General features: G+C 35.4%; 1 protein-coding gene across 5 annotated transcripts in view; it reads left to right on the top strand.

The window, feature by feature from the left end:
• Nucleotides 1-9783, top strand: part of Smc2 (structural maintenance of chromosomes 2) — a 49053-nt gene extending 39270 nt beyond the window's left edge. For all 5 annotated transcript variants that reach the window (XM_023565534.2, XM_063224425.1, XM_063224423.1 and 2 more), the window contains 3 exons: nucleotides 3528-3688; nucleotides 7026-7173; nucleotides 8155-9783. In XM_023565534.2, coding sequence (XP_023421302.2) covers nucleotides 3528-3688; nucleotides 7026-7173; nucleotides 8155-8313 — 468 coding nt within the window. In that variant the 3' untranslated portion in view covers nucleotides 8314-9783. The remainder of the gene's footprint in view (nucleotides 1-3527; nucleotides 3689-7025; nucleotides 7174-8154) is intronic.
• The last annotated feature ends 12245 nt before the right edge of the window (nucleotides 9784-22028 follow it).

Below are 22028 nucleotides of genomic sequence, written 5' to 3'. Positions count from 1 at the left end.
AATATTATTATTGATCCATATGAACATTCTCTTATAATTTTATTAATTGTATTATATCTGATTTTATATAGTTTTTTTTACTTTCTGTGTCTTATTATTTATTGTTGGTATTTCATGTTTTCTGTCATGCCAAGGATTTTTTTCTCATTCTCTTTCGTATATCTTTCGAAGAAAGATATGCATGTGTTTTCATGATAGTAAGTGTCATCTTTTTTGTTTTCACTGTTGGGCTACCTTTTGTATTTCTTAAAGTGCTACTGGTGTTGGTGATGAATTCCCTCAGTTTCTCATCTGGGAAAAATTATTTCGCCTTCAATTTTTAAAAATAATTTTTCTGGTGATAGAATTTTTGGTTTATGATTTTTTTCCTCAGTACTTTCACGCCATTCTCTTCTGGCCCATGTATAAGGTTTCTGCTAAGAAATTTGTAAATAAATTTTTTGAAACTTTCTTTATATATGACTTGAATGTTTTTGAATTTTGTCTCGTATCTTTGAGATTTTGATATAATATAGTTTGGTGAAGATCTGTCATTGTTAAATCTAGCTGGAGTTCTTTGAGCTAGAAATCAGGATAAACATGTATTTTTAAAGATCTGGGAAGTTCTTAGCTAGTATTTTCTGAAGAAAACAAACAAAAAAAATTCAACTGTATCCAGCCCTCTTTGCTGCAGGCAGTACAGTACTGTGGTGAACCATAGTTCCCCAAACAGCTCACGGCTTCTCAAGCTGCAAATTCTCCAGGTGTCTGTGGTGTAAGTGGGGACCTCCTGGAGTCTCCTGTCCACCTGACTCTCCCTGCCAATTCCCTCTGTCCAGATGGGATGGTAACTGTTGTGTGCTTGGTTCCCTTGTTTATGAGCCCATGGTACCTCTCCCCGCATCTGCTATGCAACATCTCTGCTGTGTTCTCACTTCATTGTGGTGCTCTGCTTCAGTCACACCACTGAAATGGCTATTGTTTTTCTTTGTTTTATTCCTTCACTGTGGAAAGAAACATACAAGACACCTATAGTCAGCCATCTTGTTGATGTCACTCTCATTCTCAGCAAAATTAATGTACTCTGTCACTCTGGAATTGTTAGTTATGTTTCAGAATTCACAAATATTTCATTCCATATGTCCTTAGTAACACATTTTATACAGGTTAGATTAATATTATTTTATATTTGAAATACTCTGTCAATTACATTGATTATCTTTTTAAAATTCTGTGGCTTTTATAGTTATATCTATTGTTAACATGAGATAACCTGAGATGAAAAAGATAATCTGCCTCATATCATAGAATTTAAAGATATAAAAACTAGAATTCTCTTTTGCTACATAGAACCCAAGTTAAAATAGACTATTATTGCTAATTGTTCCCCGCCCCATGTCTTTATGAATTGGAAAATAAATAAGTTTAGCGTTTTCTTTTATAGCACCTTGATTGAACAAAATACCGATCACCATTTTTTGTTTTATGTTAATTTGAGCAAGACTCAAGCTTCTTCAGTTATTTCTGTCTCCCTGGATTCATATGTCTCTTTTAGAATCATTCCTTAGTGTTTCATGTAAAAGTTTTTCTACCACAATGAATCAAAGAACTCCAAGTGAACTTACTCTACAGCAAATGTATTTTCAGTGACCCAATTGGGGTAACTTGCCTCTTTCTCTTTAATTCTGTAGGAACCTTTTTTTTTTCCTTTTCTTTGCAGCACAATTATTTTTAGTACCTTGTTTCCCATACTGTAAGATTGATTTTTAGGGTTCCTGCTTCTTATAGTATGTCTTTTTAAAAAGCATGCAAAAACTATTGTCTTTGTTTTTGTACAATATGTAGAATTAGTGCTGTATGTAGTAGGATTTGTCTCTGCCTATTACCATCGCATGGTTCCAAGATTTACGGTAAATCAGAATTTATTCTTAATAAACTGATTCTGTTCTATTCTCATTCTCCAGGCTCTTGTAAAGCAACATTTAGAGTCCATATACCAGTCAATGTTCTCTGATTTCTTTAATCCTTATGATAACCTAATGAGGTACATATTTTCATTGGGAATATATTCATCCCTCTGATTTTAAGCATACTTTATTCACAAAGCCCTGGGGTATTTTAAGTATTAATTGTGTTTTTCTATCTTAGCCTTATTGTCAGTTCTTTGGAGTGGTTTACACATGGTATCCATGATTTTATTCGGAGTTTAGTAAACATTCTACTCTTGTAGTCCCAAGCTACCTCTACCATGTAGCCAAAAGATGAAACAAAAATGAACGTAGGATGTTTATAAATACTATGCTACCATTGATCATTCCCTAAAAGACAGTAGTCCTTTTATCATTTTGAAATGAGCCTTTTTCAGGTTCTGAAAATCTATTGAAAACAGACAAACCAAAAACCTGGACCTTATTCTACTATATAGGATATTACTCAGCAGATTGGTAATTGCTCTTAAAATGTAGATTCCAGGGCTGGGGAAATGCAAGATCCTGGGTTCAATTCCTCCTGTGTAAAAAAGTACAAAATGAAAAAATGCAGATTTCTTAGCAAGTCTGTATTCAGGACCACTGCTTGTCTGCAGGTATTTTACATTTGAATTTTTCATTCCTGCACTTGATGATGGAGATTTTTGTTCAGATCTTCAAGAGTGTGTGTGTATAAATGTATGTGAGAGGGTGTGTGCGCAGTAGTATCCACTTTCAAATATGCCTGCTGAACTCTTCAGCTGCTAGTCATGTCTTTCAAGACAAATAGCCAAACATTGATCACATGAGTGTACACAGAATTACCTTAGTATAAATAGAGTTTTGTCCCAAAATTCTTGTGTAGTCTTAAACTCTGGCAGGATAGGGTCATGGACAGGCCAAACAACTTCCTTAGCCTTTTTCTCTTGGATCCAATGCTCTTCCTGGCCCTCAGTAATTAGCCTCTTTTGCTTTATAAATAAGGTGTTCAGAACACTTTTAACACCTGAAACAGATCTGGCCCTTTGATGCATGCCTCCTTTTTTTCCGAACCTCATTTTGATCTGCTTATGAATTTAGCTAGTGATCACAGGCCCATCTTACTCCATTAATTGACAGAAAAATAAATTTTAGAAGACAGTACTTTGCCAAAAAAGTTTCTGTTTTATGTTTGCTTCTCCAACGGTTTTTTATTTATTTTTTTCATTTGTGTGATATAATTGTGTTTGTCTTGAGGATTCCTGCAGTATGGTCTACAAAAACATCAAAACTTTGGAGTAGAAGTAAAAGTGAAAATTAAAGTTTCCCATGGGAGTTATAGCAGAACTTATAAACTCTTTTGGTATAGGGCCAGGTAGTAAATAATTCTGACTTAGTGAGACTGACAGTTCCTGTTTTAACAGTAGCAACTATAGAAAGATTGTAAAGAACTGGACATGGCCAGATTTGTCACATAGGCTGTAATTTGTCAGCTCTTACCTGGAAATAACACAGTGCTGTGGACTTGCTGAATTGCATGTGTATATATTAATAATTGATTTTTCTTTAAAACATTCTCATTTTAATATAATTTCTATATAGGTGAACAAAGATTTTGGGTCTATTTTTTCTACTCTTTTGCCTGGTGCCAATGCTATGCTTGCACCCCCAGAAGGGCAAACTGTTTTGGATGGTCTGGAGTTCAAGGTTGCCTTGGGAAATACCTGGAAAGAAAATCTAACTGAGCTTAGTGGTGGTCAGAGGTAAGCAATTCCTTTGCAGTAGTATTAATCCTTATTCTCATTATAATTCATTACATTCCACTTACTTCAGTTTTGATTTGCTTAGCCAACTTTGTATGTCCATTTATGGAGCCTAGTATATGTCTAATAATTTAGTTAGAACATTTGATCAAATTAGTAAACAAGAGAAGTGGAATAATCAACTATAAAACTAGACAAGGTATGTGAAAAACAACCTTGTCAGCTTGGGAAATAGCTGAGTAGTTCATGACTGCAGTGCCTGAAAGAGGAAACAGAAACCCTGTGTTTACTATTACTTGCTCCATAAGTCATATTCTGGTCTTCAGAAGCATGGAGGGTGACCCAAACAGAGCTTGCAGTATCACTAAGTTAAGGAGACATTGGTTAAAAAATTTGAGAAGCCCTAGAAAAAAACTGTACTTTGGCATTAGGTCTATACGGTCTGTGAGCTAAGGTCTACTTTAGACACTCATGGACATTTAACAGGCCTTAAAGGAATCAGGCTGATTTGTATACTGTTTATCAGAACAAAGCCCATTGTTGTGTTGTGGTGTGTTTTATTTTGTTTTGTTAGTGTTAAAGATTAAATCCAGGGACTCGTTCATGCTAAAAATGCTAGGTGAGTATTCTTTTACTGAGCTATATTCCTAGCCTATTTTAATTTCATTTTGAGACAAGGTCTGCTCCCTAAGTTGCTCAGGCTGGTCTTGAACTTACAGTCTTTCTGTCTCAGCCTACTGAGAAGCTGAGTTTGTAGGTGTGAATCCAGGTGCCCTGTTATCTTTAGAGGATTGCATAATTAAGACACTAAACTACATAATAACCACAGTATCTAATTAAAAAATTACAAGACAAAAACCAACATGCTAACTTGGACAGAAATCAGAATAACATTTTAAGAATCCCCTGCCACACATAACACAGAAAATAGCCCAGAATTAGAGAAATGAAAGTTATTAAATAGAATTAAGTAGAATGCATAGAAACAAAAAGATAATAGACCCTATATAAAAGAAAGATGGGTAATCTTAAAGATAGGCAATAGATTCTATTAAAGAAAAATTAAGAAACAAGATTGGGAAAAGAGCCAGGTGTGGTAGTGCATGCCTGTATCCCAGCACTAGAGAGGCTAAGGCAGGAGGATCATTGCAAGTTCAAGGCCAGTTTGGGCTACAAAGTGAGTTCAAGACCAGCCTGAACTGTGTAGTGAGACCCTGTCTCCAAAGAAAATTTTTTTAAAAAATGTGAAAAGAGTAAAAAAACAAAATCAGTTTCAGTGTCCTGTGGGAAACTGCCTGACATGTATCTAACTGATATTCCAAAAGGAGAGGAAAAAGGAATACAAAATACTTTAGGAACTAATGGCCCCAACATGTCCAGATTTGATGAATTACATGAAGCTTAGACTCGAGTTCTGTGAACTGGCAGGATAAACATAAACCCACAGACACAATAATACAGCAAGCCATATGTAAAACTGCCAAAAGCCAGTTATTCAAAGAAAAAACTTAAAAGCAGCCAACAGAAAAGAAACATATGCTAAAGAACAAAGATCTAAAGCTACCTAAACCAGAAATTTTAAAGTTTAAAAAGAAAAATATGTCAACTAAAAATTCCATATCTAATTGAAATACTCATTTAAAAGCAGTATACTTTTTCATGCTAATAAAAGCGGAAATAGCCATGCACAGTAGTACAAACTTAGGTTAGTTTCAGCTACCCAGGAGGCTGAGACAGGAAGATTTGTAAGTTCAGGGATATACTGGGTCACTTAATGAGAACTTGTCTTAAAATAAAATATGCTGGGAATGTAATTCAGTGGTAGAGTGTGTCTGGCATATATGAGGCCTTGGTTCGAATCCCCAAGGTGGCCATGTATGTACTTACATACATACCTGGAAAAATTTGACTAACATTTGCTTTTAAAGTACATTGTTAGGCAAAAAGAAAGTGATGTCAGATGAAATTTCCATCTGCATGAAGAATTGAAGAGTACTAGATAAAGCACAAGTGTGGGATCTTGGGAGATTTCTGAGATTCACATAGTGATGAAGATCAGCACCCTGATAGAAATAAAAAAATAAAAGGACTTCTGGCCTAACTCCTTGTCTGCAGACAGCCAAATAAAACTTCCCAAGTAAATATTGTGTCTTCATATAAGTGATTGCTTGTAGTTAGTTTAGTGTCCGTGTCCCCCCCATTCCCCCCCGCCCCATACTGGGGATCGAATTCACGACCGCCTACTTGCAAGGCAGGTGCTTATGCTGCTGAGCTAAACCCCAGCCCCTAGTGTTTGTTTTTAAGTCTTCAGAATATACATTTTATAATCCTTGAGTTTTCATGTGCCCTGTAAAACTGTCACGTTACTTTATGTTCATAGAAAGTATTGGCACTTGTTAATTTTCTTTATGAACCCTTTCATCATTTATTAGTAAAAATATATTCTTACTCATGTTTTTCATGATGGATAAAATTTCTAAACATTTTCATAATCTGTAAGATTCTGTCAATAAAATTTTCCCAACAATTTAGGTCTCAGTATATTTAACTATTTGTCCCAAAGTCCTAAATATGTTTTTACATATTTAAAGTTTAATGTTTGACACAATAAAAATATTGATAACTTCAGCCTCTGTGTAGTGGTATCACTTTCACTATGCTGTAGTTTTCATTATACTATTTAATTTAATTTTTATTATACTATTTTAATATTCTTTGTTTAAATATTGGTTTATCGCTTTCCACTTCTGCACATACTCTCCCATCCCCCCTTTTTTGTTTTATAATTAATACCCTATTGGAATGCATTAAACATTAGGCAGACCATTCTAGTCCTGCATAATAGGAGATATTTGAAAATGTTACAAATGTTATAGTTTTTATAAGATGATAGATAATACAGGTATTTTCCAAGGAGGTAGAGGTTTTTTACAAAGTATGTTGCCAAACAATATTAAAGAAGTATTATGAGTCTTCATACAAGATTAAACAGATAATTCATGCAACATTAATTTTTGGTTATGCTTCTTAGAGCCAGATTAGAAATGCAACTAAAAGGGAAGGTGACCTAGAAGAGAACTTAAAATAGAGCTACAGAATTTGGTATAGCTATAAATTTTATATAAGAACTGTTTCAGTTGCTGATGCTGTGAAGTACTTAGAGTAATGGGCTACAATCTGTGTAAGTTACTTACCAGCTGAAGCCACAGTAACAATATGTAGTGTGTGATCTGCTCATGAGCTAATTTGTACTGTGTCATAATAACAGCATTGGAGATGAGCTTCAGTGTTTTGGTTGAAAATGTAAAGTGTTCTGTTTCCCACCACCCTTTCCCAGGTCCTTAGTGGCTTTGTCATTAATATTGTCCATGCTCCTCTTCAAACCGGCTCCAATTTACATCTTGGATGAGGTAGATGCAGCTTTGGATCTTTCTCATACCCAAAACATTGGACAGATGTTGCGAACTCATTTCACACATTCTCAGGTAAGAACTATTAAAAAAAATTTAGTAGTGTTTTTCTAAACTATTCTTTGCCAGTAGTCAGTGTTAGTGAGGTACTTGGGTTAGCCCGGGGATGCAGTTCAGTAGTGGAACGGTTGTCCTGAGTTTAATCCCCAGCATAGCAAAAAAGAAACTGATATATTAGGGTTGAAGAATACTGAAGCATTATTATTTATGTAGTTAGATGATGTTCAGATGGTTATAGAAGGAAAAAGAGTCAACATTTGAAAATCACCAGGCATTAAAATTGTTGGTTGTAGGTGAGAATTCATTTGAGACTGAGTTAGTGTAATGTTTTCCTCTGGCTAGTGGCCATAAGGCTACACAGTCAAAGCAATTTTTTAGTGGTATATTTTCAGATATTAAAAAATTATGTGTACTCAAAGGGGCCATTTTTATTTCTCTGGGCTGAAAGGTAGAGAAAGCCTCCTTGAAGGTGGTTTTAGTGCACTATGGCTGAAAGCCACTTGCATTACATAATTATACATTATACAACTCCAGATCTTCATTCAATCATAGTTACCATACAGTGCATTCTCTTATTTCCGATTTTTTGGCAGATAATATTAAAGAGCTAATAAAGGTTCCAGTTAAGCTAGGGATAGTAGTTGGTAACCTTATTTGATATTACTGGCAGAAAACTATTTCACTAAGGCAGTTGGAGCTAGTAGCAAAACAGTGAATACTGGCTAACAACAAGCATTCAAACATGAAGAAATAGTAAATTTGTTTAACAAAACACAATAAAATTAGGAGGTTATAAAACCAAATATGGAAAGCTTGCATCCATTTTACCGTGTAATACTATAACTGCTAGCTACTTGGACTTGTGTATACATTTTTGTTCAGTACAGTATTGAAAGAAGTAAAAATGATATCCAGAAAATTTATAGTTCAGTAAAAAGAAGTCCGTACCTCAAAACTATGCTAAAAACATTTATGCTTTTTTCTTTTTCCCTTAAGTTCATTGTGGTATCTCTAAAAGAAGGTATGTTCAACAACGCAAATGTTCTTTTCAAAACCAAGTTTGTGGATGGAGTTTCTACAGTGTCCAGATTTACTCAGAGTCAGAATGGGAAGATTCCAAAGGAAGCAAAATCCAAAACAAAAGAACCCAAATGAGCATGCGGTGGAAGTTTATAAATACAAACTTACTCCTCACCTTGACCTTTTTTTTAAAAAAACAATCTTTCAAGAACTCAGGATCTAATTTTTTATATAAAAATAATAATGTTATTCTGTCACCTAAGTACTATCTTCTCTTCCTTTGTATTATCTCTTGTAAATGAACATAGATTCTTTTCTATTAATTAGTATAACTATGGTCCAGTTACAGTGGTTATGGTTTTTTGTATATCATCAAAGTTTTTTTTTATGCAGATCTTTTATATATTAGAGAGGCTGTTATACCTGGTTGGTGATGAATATAGAAGAAAAAAATGTAGAGAAACAGATGAAATTAAAATACAAGATAAATGTAGCTGATAGCTTTTAGTCAGTTTAATTGTTAAAGCAAGATTATGCATGTTCTGTTGCTAATAATGCAGAGAAACAGATGAAATTAAAATATAGGATAAATGCAGCTGATAGTGAGCTTTTAATCAGTTTAATTCTTAAAGCAAGATTGTGCATGTTCTGTGCTAATAAAATCATCTACTTAGGGAAGAATTATAGCTGGATGAACAAAGAAGTAGCTGGATGAAGAAAGGGAACACAAAGCAAGCTAGGATACCTGTCCTGAGGTATTGCAAGCTAGTCCCTTGAGGACACAGTGCCAGATTCTGAGACGGGAAGAGATGTGAAGGTTTCCTGTTTTAGTGCTGTTGGAATATCATGTTTCTGTACACATACATGGTCCCTACAACCTTCATTTCATTTGTTTTTTTAAAGCTTTGTATTTTATAGAGATTTCGGAAGAAGTATGCTGTGTGGTGCTCTCTGGGTTTATTTGGTCTCTGTATTTAAAGCTTTTTGTCCAACTTTTTGTAATCTAATCAGTAATCTAATCAGTGACAGAGCATGTAGGGCCCGGTAGACTAAAAGTTTTTCTTGAGTCTGATGAGCATATAGATTGATCTATTAACTAGAAAACTAGAATGTATAATGATTATTATAATTATATATTCTGCTCTCTATTTCAGAGTGGTGTAATTTATTAAACAGCATAAGAATAGTATTTGTAGCTTTTGTTTTCTTTAGGTATATCATTAAAATAGTGTGTCTATAACCTGAATCCTGAAAGTTTTGATATGATCTTGGATGTGTTATCCCTTCCTGATACTTAACATCTTTTCTCTAAATACATGCTCGTATTTCTTGACATTTCTCAGTCTTCATTTGCTGTACCCATCTATTATGTAATACCTGAGTAACTGCTATTATGGGACACATTGAAATGAATTTAATCTAGAATTAGTTCTGTCTGCTGTGGAAGGAAAAAGAGATACAGCAATAAATGCTAAGGTATAGGAAGTCCAGTGTCAGAAGGCAGATCTACAGTTTTTTGCTTCCTTTCAAAATTACTGCAGTTGTTCACCAGAACTATTGTGTGCATGTATATAATTACCAATAAAGTATAACATACAAATTGGATCACAGAGTAATCAATACTGGCAGTTAATTTCAGTATTTCTAACCAACCATTTACAAAATGATACTTGCTATTTCAGCCAGCATTTTAAAAATAATTTTGAGCGTGAGTATTTTGCCATATATACTAATTTCCTTTTCTCCGCTGCAGATTTTCTGCTTGTATGGTTTTCTAGTTTTTGTCTTCCATATAATATAATCTTGGTCTTTGAAAATTCTCAAACATGTATTAAATTTTTGGGAATAATACTATTCTTTGGGAGGGTATGTTGTAAGGGAAATAGAGACATTTATTTCACATATCAGTAATATCAATCAACTAATTTGACAGCAGTACTTGAATTATTATAAGAGTTAAATATGAAAATACACACAAGTCAAAACACTACCTGATAAATCCATAAAACACTTGGGGTTAGTTGATTGATATTACTGATACGTGAAATAAATGTCTCTATTTCCCTTACATCATACCCTCCCAAAGAATAATAGCACTATTCCCAAAAACTGTGAAATATGAAACTTATGTACATCCTGACATCCATTCAAAAAGTTCCAAGTTTAGAAGCCAGGCATAGTGGCATGTGCCTGTAATCCCACACTTGGAAGGCTGATGTGGAAGGCTCTCTGCAAGTTCAAGGCCAGCCTGAACTGCATACTGAATACCCTGTCCCCAAAAGGGAGGAGGAAAACCCTCAGATTTCAAATTTCCAGACAGAGTGTTCACTCTGCATTATCATGCTGACAGCTTGAACATTGGTATATATTATACAAAGTAAATTTAATAAATGAGTTATATGAGTGTTTTGTAAAGTATGTGAATATAATTTTCATGAGCCTCACACATCTGAAAAAAGGATTTTTTTTTTTTTTTTTTTACCATTTTTGGCATTTTAAATAGACTAATAGAAAATGCAAAGCAAAAATTTGGAAAATCCTCTTCTGATATGATGGAATTGACTGTGAGAGATTTCTGGATACTGAATATAAAAGGCAGGAAGATTGTGATCAGATGAAATTTGAAGAAAAAGACAAGCTTGGTTTAACGTTTTTTTGCACCTCTGACCGAATTACCAGCAACATAGTCATGATGCACCCATGGGGACAGCTAAAATTGCGGTAGGAAGTCTGCTGTCTTCTTGACTGGCAAACAAAAAGATGGGGTCTGAGGAAAAGCACAGTTTCTAGAACATGCAGAAGAAACCTCATGAGGGGGAGCCAAATGAAGGGGTCATATGATAGCCTAACCAATCAGCTGAATCCTGATTTACACAAAAACGGGAACATTTAACCCCGTGTGACTCTTTATTAGATCATACAGAAAAATACTGTGTAAATATAAAAAGGTAAAACTAAAATAGGTTGATATAGTATTTAGCCGTAGTGTGTATATCTCCTAATATCTTGCAAAGCCAGTAAGAAAACCAAAGAAACAAGATTTCATTTGTTATCACTACTCTGTCAGAAAGCTGTGACAGGAATGCACTGGGATTCTGGGTTCTTGGCTTAGGTGGAGTAATAGTAAAACTCAGGGCTTTCAGTAAACAGCCTGCTGTGGAGCGCATCCCATATGGCCTAACAGTGATAGCTAAAAACAGTAGCTATGAAAACTAGCTCAGATTTTTAATTCATTCTGTATCTATGTAAGTGCTGTGAAGTGCTCTCTCTAACACTATTAACTGTTGTAAGAAACTGGGGCTGTATTCTTGCCCTGTTGGTGGGATTAGGAGGGTAGAGCAAGTAAGTAGTAGGCTTTGTACTGGGGAAGAGAGGAACTGAAACTTAAAACACTGACAAGGTTATCGTTATCTAACACACTTGTTGGATGGATTCTTGAAGGAATATAAAAACGACTGCACAAACAGTGGTAGAACGGTTTCTCTAAAGAGACCATAATGGAGCTGGATCTTCCTAGACATGTTAGAGTTTGCCTGGTGACTTGGGATGAGGTTAAAGTTTGCATCCTTACATCAGAACTGTATTGCAATTGTCAACTCACATATTCATTGAAGCATTTACTATGTTACTAAAACAAACTACTTACATGAACCAACCCTTGGATAAATGAAGTTAGTGTCCTGAAAGAACTTAGAATTTATTTCAGGGATTTCTGACTTCTCCACAAATCTGAAGATAGCCCAGTTCTTAGCATTACAGCTGGGTCTCAAAATGGAATGCATGAATTCTCTTTGCATTCCTGAAAAGTAACTTTATTTTTCCCTTTAATTCAATTAAACTTAATAACATAATCAGAACAAAGCTTGGCCCAGCCCTGGATACAAAGAGTAGTTTAAATGACGTGTTTCAACAAAGGATGAGTTTGGTAAAATGTGGTAGCATGGAGAATGATAGTACATTTGAAACTCTTAATACTATAAAAACAGTTTTACAAACACTGTATCCTCACATAATCCTAGCAACTAGCATGTACAGTGGTGGGAGTTATTCTAATTTTATGACAAATGATCTATCACAGGCTGATGAAACAGAGATTGACACGCAAAAGAAGAAACAATTATGGGAAGTAAAGTTACTCTATTATTTTAAAAAAGCATCACCAATGTCAGTTTTCTTTATTATAATGCATTTTAAATTCTGTAAAAGTTGTGCATTCAGCACATACAAGCTGTTGTATGTAAACTTACATGAAATAACAAATACTGAAACTTTTTGCCAAGAAGCAGTTTATTTTAAAACAAGACGACTTAAAATTTCAACATGGATGTACCTGGGGACCACAATGTTAAGAGAAATGAATGAGACACACAGTTTAAATATCATATGGTTTCTCTTACGTGAAAAACCCAAAATATAAAGAGCAAAATAAGAAATAGCAAGTAAGCAGATAGATCCTTTTCATATGGAAAAGAGATCAAAAGATAGATAGACGGAAGTGGGGAGGGGAAGGGATGAAAATTCAGATGTGTTATGTACTTGTATCAACTCTTCACAAGGGATGTAACCATGTACTGCTAGCATGAACTAATAAAAAATAAAACCTGAGAAAAATATAAAGGATAAAGAGCCAAACAAAATGGTAAAACAAAACCCAAACACCAATGATTACATGAAACAAAATGGTCTAAGCACAGTCAATTAAAAGAAAGTTTTTCAGATTAGATTAACAGACAACCATATACTGTGATAATTGGGTACTAGAAAAAATAATAGCTAAATCTATGGTGAATAATGAACACAGCATCTGAGTTATGTTGATACATGAAGAACAAAGTATTAAAATGCAGGAATATGAAAGTTTAGTGAGAAATGAAAACCAGTTCACAAGGTGCATAACCTACATTATGGTGATTCCCCTACTTCCAAATAGAACAGAATAAACATCCGTGGAAATGGTACCACACCTACCTGAGATTCTGGCCTGATGGAGTTCAAAACTCTCACTGTGAAATTCCAGATAAAACACTATGATATCACAAAGCTCTCTTTTAGTCATCAAGACAAAAATAATTCCATACCCTATAGGATGGGCCAAATTAGCCCCATTCTTTATGTATATAATGCCAACTTGGGTGTCTCTGACATTTTTCGAAAAAATAAATCAAATCTCGAAAAATGGCATTAGACTACATTAAAGTAATCCAGGAATAGCCTCAATGGCAGCTAGCATACAAGAGAAATTATCAAAAATATTAAAAACATCCCTCAGATGAAATACAGCTATTGGTTTGTCAAATGTGTTCTTTTTCTTTATTCAAGGGATCAGAAATAGTTAATTCAGATAGAACGGACATTGTGTATTTGTACTTCAGCTCTAGAATTAGGTTAATTGGTCCTTCTGAAATATGAACAGGTCTGGACCATGTAAACATCTTGAAGAATATGATATTGTAACAATAGATTCATGCTAGTTGTGCTAAATGGAGAAGAAATGGCTTGTGTATCAAAGACCTTGTTAAACCTGGGTTTATAGCTCAGCACCAAAGCGCCTGCCTGGTAAGCACAAGGTTATAAGTTTGATCACCTGTACTAAATAAATAAATAAATAAATAAATAAAAGTCCTTGTGAAGACGTGCTTCAAAAGATGGGCTATAAACTCTACAAATACTCAAATATCATGTCTGTACAATTTTAGTGCTCTAGTGGTCACAGACATTCCAGGACATCCCTTATGAAATAAAAAGATTAATAACTATATTTTGCATTCCTATCCTCAAACAGCAAAATAATACTCCTTTGGGCTAATGGGATAATGTGTAAAGCCATATACCAATGTGATGTAGAAGCTTCAAATGGGGCACAAAATAAGAGAAGCTCTACCAAGGTGAAGCAGCTTTGCTCCTGGGAACATATAACAAGATAGACTTATAAATAGCAGTTGTAGGAAAAGATATCTTTTGGGTTTATGACTAGCCCCAGTACAATGTTCAAAACACAGACCCCTGAAGGTCGTGCTCTCAACAGAGACTTCAATATCTAAAAACCATCTGATCTGCTGCCTCCTAAGCCTCACAGAGATGCAGCATCTAAGTTACCACAAAGCTTCAGTTCCCCAGGTTTAGCTTTATTTTGTCAAACTCACGAAGTCATGAGGTCAGCTGCACCCAGAAACAATATATTTTAACGAAAGCGGTAAATCAAGAATGAACCACAATGTTGACCCAATTCTGGACAACTCTGAAGGAATACTCACACGCTAGGACAACTTTTGCAGTCGACTGTGACTGTTATTGGTCCTGCATAAACCATTCCTAAAAATTAAGCACTCAGTAAACTAAAATCTTTAAAGTCAGCTCCTAGAGGAACTCAACCTGGAACAATATTTTACACTCAATTTAAAATGTTATTTTTAAAATAAAATCATTGGGGTTGGAGGAGCAGGGGATATAATCCAATGGTGGAGCTATTCCTAGCATATGGGAGTCCTTGGGTTCAATCCACTAAATAAATAAATAAGCAAATAAACAAATTAATGTTAAGGTTATTTCGTGTCATTATTATCCTACTCTGTGGACTAGAGAAATATTTTGGAAAGAAACATCACAGACTGTCTAACCAGTTTTTTTCTAATGTATTAACCCTCTTTTCCCCCTATAGTGTTCTCAACCTCAGCATGTGTTTCAACAATATTTTCAATGACATCTAGGTTACATAGTAAGCAAAACCCTGAAGCGTACAGTACCTTTTCCTATGAAATGATCTCTGCCTTCTGTGTCTTCTTTCCAGCTGCCTTTGTTTTTATACACACTTCCACATGACAATTTCAAACAAATGACAGCGTCTAGTATGTACTCTGCTGAATTTTCGTAGGACTAAATAAATCCAAATCCCTTAACCATTTCTCCTAGGTTTCATGATCCTTCACCAGAAAGTTCCACCTCCCCTATAAATTACTCATTCTTTAACACAGAGACATCTCAATTTCTAAAGTATTTTGATATTGCTTTTGCAAAAATCACCTTCTCTGCACTGTTTATTGAAGCAAAAGCACACAATATAGATGGACCAAAAAGTCAGTACTTAAAATTATTCAATCCTATTCAGATGCTAATTAATTTAAAGTATCCAAACCATTTGATTTAATCCTTCTCCACTTCAAATATCATGATTTGGTGGCAATTCTGATCCCTTTGTAGGGCTAATATGATTTATTAATGGTATCATTACTTGGTGAAACAATTTGACAAATTGGGGATTATTAACTTGTTCATTCTTTTAGTTAAAAGTGAGCAATTGATCCTAATTCTGATTGGTACCACTACTTAGAGTATGGAGTTCACCATTCTGTGCTTTACTTCAAGGACAGCAAAAGGGTGAACAAGTTGCCAATTTGACTGACATTTTCTGCAAATAATAAGAACTGATACATGTCTTATACATGGCTCATTGAAAATTAAAATTGCATATTTAAAAATGTATAATGAGCCATATTTTATATGGGCAGGATGTGTTTTGTGGGTCACATAACATGAGAGAAAACAGACATCCTTACGTTTCTAGAGAAATGAGGTTTCTGACTATTAATGCATATTTTTTAGAATGAAAAGTGTCCTCATTGGTAAGGAAATTTAATTATTAAATTTCTGTATTTAACTGAATTCCTTAGAAAGCTACAATGCACATCCTTTGATAACCAAAATGGTAATTTGGTTTGGAACCTAGAACAATATGAGGGTTATGTCATTAGGAAGAAAAATTCCCTAAATTAATTATTGCTTCTTAATTTTCTCTAGGAAATTATTAATGTTGAAAAGATTAGTTGGAGTAGGAAATTGATGACTTTAGTTTTCTCGTGGAACACTGAAGTTATAAAAAACTTAACTGATTTATAATTTTTATATTGTTTATACTTCCTATCTTAATTGATAAAAATGGGTATTTGGTTCTCAGTTTTTATTACTTTATTGTACACTAGGAGAATAAACTTTCTTAGAATTTCTGTCTTCTGTGAAGAGGCTTAATAGTATAATGAATGTGAGCAATATCTTTTAAGAGTCAGATTGAAATCTAAGTTCCAACTGTGTTACCTATTAGCTATATGCTCTTAGTCTAACTTTATTTTACTTTTGTTAGCCAAATTATTTTCACCAGTAAAATTACACTGGTAGTAATAATTGCTTCATAAAATCATAAGTATTAAATGAGATATTACACTCCCCACAAGGTAAGTGTTCTCAAAATGATAGCTACTCATTTGGATGAAATGGCAGACATGATGTTCTCCAAATGTTAGGGAAAATGAGTCCAATTCTGATTTTCATTAATTCTTTGAGTACTTTGAGAAAGACAACATTCAGCTATTCTGAATTCAAAGGCTGTTTTATCTACTTCATCGCATAAAACATGATGCAGTAGAATATGTTGTAGAGAGACAATTTTTGAAAATTCTTTTTTTTTTGTTAAATTATGTTTATGTTTTTGGGCTTTTCTTTTTTTTTTTTTAAAGAAAATAAAACACAACAAAGCAAACCAAAACAAAACAGAACACAGTAGAGCAAAATAAAACAATGCAAATAACACAGGATTTCAGAAAAAAACAGCAGGAAATCAACAGTGACTATCATAATGTCTCTTGTTTTCTTCAAAATAGTTGTCTGTACCTTCACACACAATAAGTTAATACAAATCAAAATAGTATAAAAGCAATCAAAACACAAGAATGAGTGTCTTAAGGACTTTCAAGACCAGACACTAGGGAAATCAATAATGGCTATCGTAAAGTCTTTTCTTCAAACTAGGTATCCATATCTTCATACACATTGGAATCAAATAACTGAAAACAGACTAAAAGCAATCAAAACCAAGAATAAAAGCATTATTGGCTTTTGAATCAAAATGATAGGAAATCATCAATGGCTATCATGGTGTCTCAAAATCTTTAGTGTAGTTGTTCATACTATCACACATATTAAAAACAATTCTTGTAAACACTTTAGGTGAAGTTCTAGGCATATATAAGCATGTACATGTACATCTATCATTTCTGTATTAGAGGGAAAAAACCAAAACAACAAATAAATACACTATATTCAAGAGCCCCAAACGGTAACAATGTAGGCTTTCAAAACAAGGTTAGAGGAACACAATAATGTTTGTTGTTTTGCATAGTTATCTTTGTAAGCCTTATTTGAATTACCAGATATAGTGATGCAAAATTAAACTAATCCTATGGATGGTGTCTGTTTTGTTCAAGAGCTAACAGACTTACTAGTACAATCATCTTACTAATCTTAAGTGTATATAGATGAATTTATCTTACTGTATTTCTCTTCCTTGTTTTCTCTTTTCCTCTGAATTATTTTTTCCTCTTTGAGCAATTTCTTAGCCCTTCACAATATTTATTGAAGATTTTGTACCTTATTTACCCTTACAGTTTCTTATACTAGGGAGAAAATACGCTATTTACACGTGTGAGTTTGATTTATTTCACTTATGAGTATGGCCTCAAGTCACATCCATTTACTTATAAAAGATTCAGTATGGTCTTTCTTTATAGCTGAGTAGTACTTCATTGTGTAAAAATAGCACACCTTTTTTGATCCATTCCTCAGTTGATGGGCATTTGGGTTGTTCCAAGATTTAGCTATTACAAATTGTGCTGCTATAAACATTGGTGCACTTTGATATAGTGTTCTCAGTTCTCCTGGAAATATGCTCAGAAGTAGAATAGCTGCAGGTCAAATGGGACCTCCAATCCCAGCCTTTTGAGGACCTCCACCCTGATATCCACGGTGGTGGCACCAGTCTACACACCCACCAGCAGTGCAGAAGTGTTCCTTTATCCCGTAGCCTCTCCAGCATTTATCATTGGTTTTCTTGATCCCGGCCATTCTTTCTGGAGTGAGATGGGATCTCAGTGCGGTTTTAATTTGTATTTCTCTAATGGCCAACCATGCTTAACATTTTGCCATTTGTATTTCTTCATCTGATAAGTGTGTATTCATCTCAGATGCCTGCCTTTGAATTTCGGGATTCTGATTTTTTTAAAAAATTCTATGGATAGAAGTGCTTTGTCTGAGGGATAGTTGACTAAGATTTTTTCCCAATTCATAGGTTTTCTTTTCACTCTGTTGGAGATTTCTTTTGACATGCAATAACATTTTAATAAGATGAAGTCCCAGTTGTTGATTCTAGAAAGTATTTCCCAGGCAGTTTGATTTTTGTTCATGAATTCTCTTCCAACCACTATGTCTTCAAGATTTCTTCCTATTTTGTCTTCCAGTAGATTTAGTATTTATGTTTTAATATTTAGATCACTGATCCATTTTGACTTTAGTTTAGTGCATCGTGATAGGCATAGATCTAATTTTAGTGTTTAGCATACAGAGAGCCAGTTTTTCCAGCACCTCTTGTGAAAGAGACTATCTTTCTAATCCAGTCAATGTGTTTTGACCCTTTGTCAAAAATAAAGTGGCAAGTGTGTTTGTAGTTGTTCTAATCTATTCCATTGATCTTCAAGTCTGTTTTTATTCCAATACCATGCTGATTTTATCACAGTAGTTTTGTAGTATAATTTCAAGTCAGAGATTGTGATGCCTCTTGCCTTGCCTTTGCTGCTTAGAATTGCCTTCGCTATTCTAGGTCTTTTCTGGTTCTAGATAAATTTTAGGAATGATTTCTCTAGATCTGTTAGGTATGCTAATGGCATTGTAATTGTAATTGCATTAAATCTGTATAACAATTTTGGAGCTGTTTCGCTGCCGCGTCTAGCCATCGGTGTGCAGAGGAGGAGCTGGGCGGATCTGGGGTGCCTGCATCGGCCCCTCCGTGTGTCTGGAAGACTGTGAATATCTCTGCAAGCAGGGAGGGATTGCAGGTTCCTGAGGCACCACGGCCTGTGGTGAGTGCTCAGCACACTCTGCCCAAATCTCAGACTGTTCCGGACCCCCCAGGCTTCCGGGTGCAGTGAAGTGGAGCAGTGGGTTAGAGGCCTCTACATCCGCCTCCCCATCCCAGCTGCACTTGGAGATCTGCTGAGCTTCCGACGGGTGTGTGGGCCCACACTATCCCCCGAGCCCAGCCTGTTTTGTTGCCGTGCCTAGCCATCAGTGTGCAGAGGAGGAGCTGGGCGGATCTGGGGTGCCTGCATCGGCCTCTCCGTGTGTCTGGAGGACTGTGGATATCTCGGCCCAGACTGTTTGGGTCCCTCCAGGCTTCCAGGTGCAGTGAAGGGGAGAGGTAGGTTTGAGGCCTCTACATCTGCCTCCCCATCCCGGTTGCACTTGGAGAACTGCTGAGCTCCCGACGGGTGGGCGGGCCCACACTATCCCCTGAGCCCAGCCTCTTTCGCTGCCATGCCTAGCCATCGGTGTGCAGAGGAGGAGCTGGGCGGATCTGGGGTGCCTGCATCGGCCTCTCCGTGTGTCTGGAGGACTGTGGATATCACTGCAAGCAGGGAGGGATCACAGGTTCCTGAGGCACCTCTGCCTGTGGTGAGTACCCTAACCCAGCTGCAATTGAAGAGCTGTGGAGCTTCCAAGGAGCAGGTGGGTGCACAGTGTCCCTGAGGCCCAGCTTCTCTGGAACTGCTGAGTTCTGAGCAGGCAGAGGAGGGCCACTGGTTCTGCAGGCCCAATGCTTGGAGTAGCGTGGTGCCACAGTCTCAGTAGCTGCAAACATAGAAGGGGATTTTCAACAGATCCTGAAGAAGCTTTCAAATAACACTTGAAACACAGAAATATAGGAAAATGACAAAATGAAAGACCAAATTACAACCTCAAACCTCCAGCCCATCTCAAGAAACCCTAGGAGCAATGTATATAGAAGAAAATATATCCCATCCACCTCATATATCGGACACAATAGCTACTGAAATTGACAAGCAACTCCAGGAAGCTTTAAAGAAATTCAAACTCGAAATAATCTCCCAGATAAAAGAAGAAATGATAAAAGAAATGAAAGACATTCTGAATATATCTAAAGAAAACACAGATAAAAAATTGGAGGAACTAAACAAAAAGATAGAATCCCTAGACGAGCAATATAAGAAACAAACAGAATACATAATGCAGATGCACAGAGATATACAGGAAATAAAAAACTCCACTGAAAGTTGTAAAAACCACCTTAATGAAAGTGAAGATAGAATTTCAGACCTTGAAGACAGGATTGCAGCTAGTGAACAGGAAAGGAAAGATCTTTTAAAAATAACAAGGCATCAGGAAATAACAATTCTACAACTGCAAGACGATGCAAAGAAGAATAACATAAGAATGATAGGGATTAATGAAAAAGAAGGAGACAACATAAAGGATGTCAAGAGGATATTTAGAGAAGTAATAGCTGAAAATTTCCCAAACATGAGATCAGAAACTGACATCAGGATCAGTGAAGCATATAGAACTCCAAATAGTCATAACCAAAATAAAACTACACCCAGACATATAATAATCACCATCCCAGAAATCCAACACAAGAATAGATTATTAAAAGCTGTCAGAGAGAAAAGACAGATCACTTATAAAGGAAAACCTATCAGAATCACAGCAGACTTCTCAGCACAAACGATAAAGTCAAGAAGAGCATGGAGTGAAGTATTCCAGATCCTAAAGCAAAATGATTTCCAACCTAGACTGATATATCCTGCAAAACTATCATTCAAAATAGATGGTGAAATACGATACTTCCATGACAAAGAACAGCTGAAGAACTTCATGAACACCAAACCAACTCTGCAAAAAATATTGAAAGACAATTTAGATACACAAAGGAAAAAACCACTAAGCAAAGCAAATAATTAAACAGAACAGAAAGATAAAGATGCAACAACAGAGAGATAACATTCCTACAATTAACCAGCATTTAACAGTAATAACCATTAATGTAAATGGTCTCAATGCACCAATCAAAAGAAACAGACTAGCAGAATGGATCAATAAACAAAATCCAACCATATGCTGTTTACAGGAAACCCATCTAACCCGGAAGGACACTCACAGACTGAAAGTCAAAGGATTAAAAACAATTCTTCATGCAGCAGGAATCCAAAAAAAGGCAGGAGTAGCCATTCTGTTTGCAGACAACGTGAACTTTAAACCAACAATGACCATAAAGGACAAAGAAGGTCACTACATACTCGTAAAGGGAAAACTCCAAGAGGAAGAGATAACTATCTTAAATATATATGTACCAAACTCCAGAGCACCCAGTTATATGAAACAATTATTAACAGAAATGAAAACTCAAATTATCAGTAACACAACTGTAACAGGAGACCTTAATAGGCCATTGACACCAAGGGACAGATCAACCAGACAGAAAATGAGCAAAGAAATAACAGAACTGAATCACACCTGTGAACAAATGGGTTTGATAGACATATACAGAATGTTCCACCCAACAACATCAGAATACACATTCTTCTCAGCAGCACATGGATCATTTTCTAAAATAGATCATATATTAGCTCACAGAACATATTTAAACAAATGCAAAAGAGTTGAAATCATCCCTTGCATGTTATCGGATCATAGCGCTCTGAAATTAGAAATTAATGATAAAAGATACTGCAAAAATCCCACAAACACATGGAAACTGAATAACACACTCTTGAGTAATCAGTGGATCACAGAAGAAATTAAAGAGGAAATTAAACAATACCTAAAAGAAAATGAAAATGCAGATACAACTTACCGGAATCTGTGGAATGCAATGAAAGCCATCCTGAGAGGAAAATTTATTGCACTGAGTTCCCCCATCAGGAAAACAGAACGAATCCAAATAAATAACTAGAGCAAGTCAAGCCCCAAGCCAAAAGAAGAGAGGAAATTATAAAAATCAGAGCAGAAAT

This window comes from Cavia porcellus, unplaced genomic scaffold, assembly GCF_034190915.1.
Source record: "Cavia porcellus strain 051 isolate PalLab524CR breed Dunkin Hartley unplaced genomic scaffold, mCavPor4.1 scaffold_1, whole genome shotgun sequence".
Taxonomy (NCBI): domain Eukaryota; kingdom Metazoa; phylum Chordata; class Mammalia; order Rodentia; family Caviidae; genus Cavia; species Cavia porcellus.
This window is presented reverse-complemented; position numbering and strand designations above follow the sequence as displayed.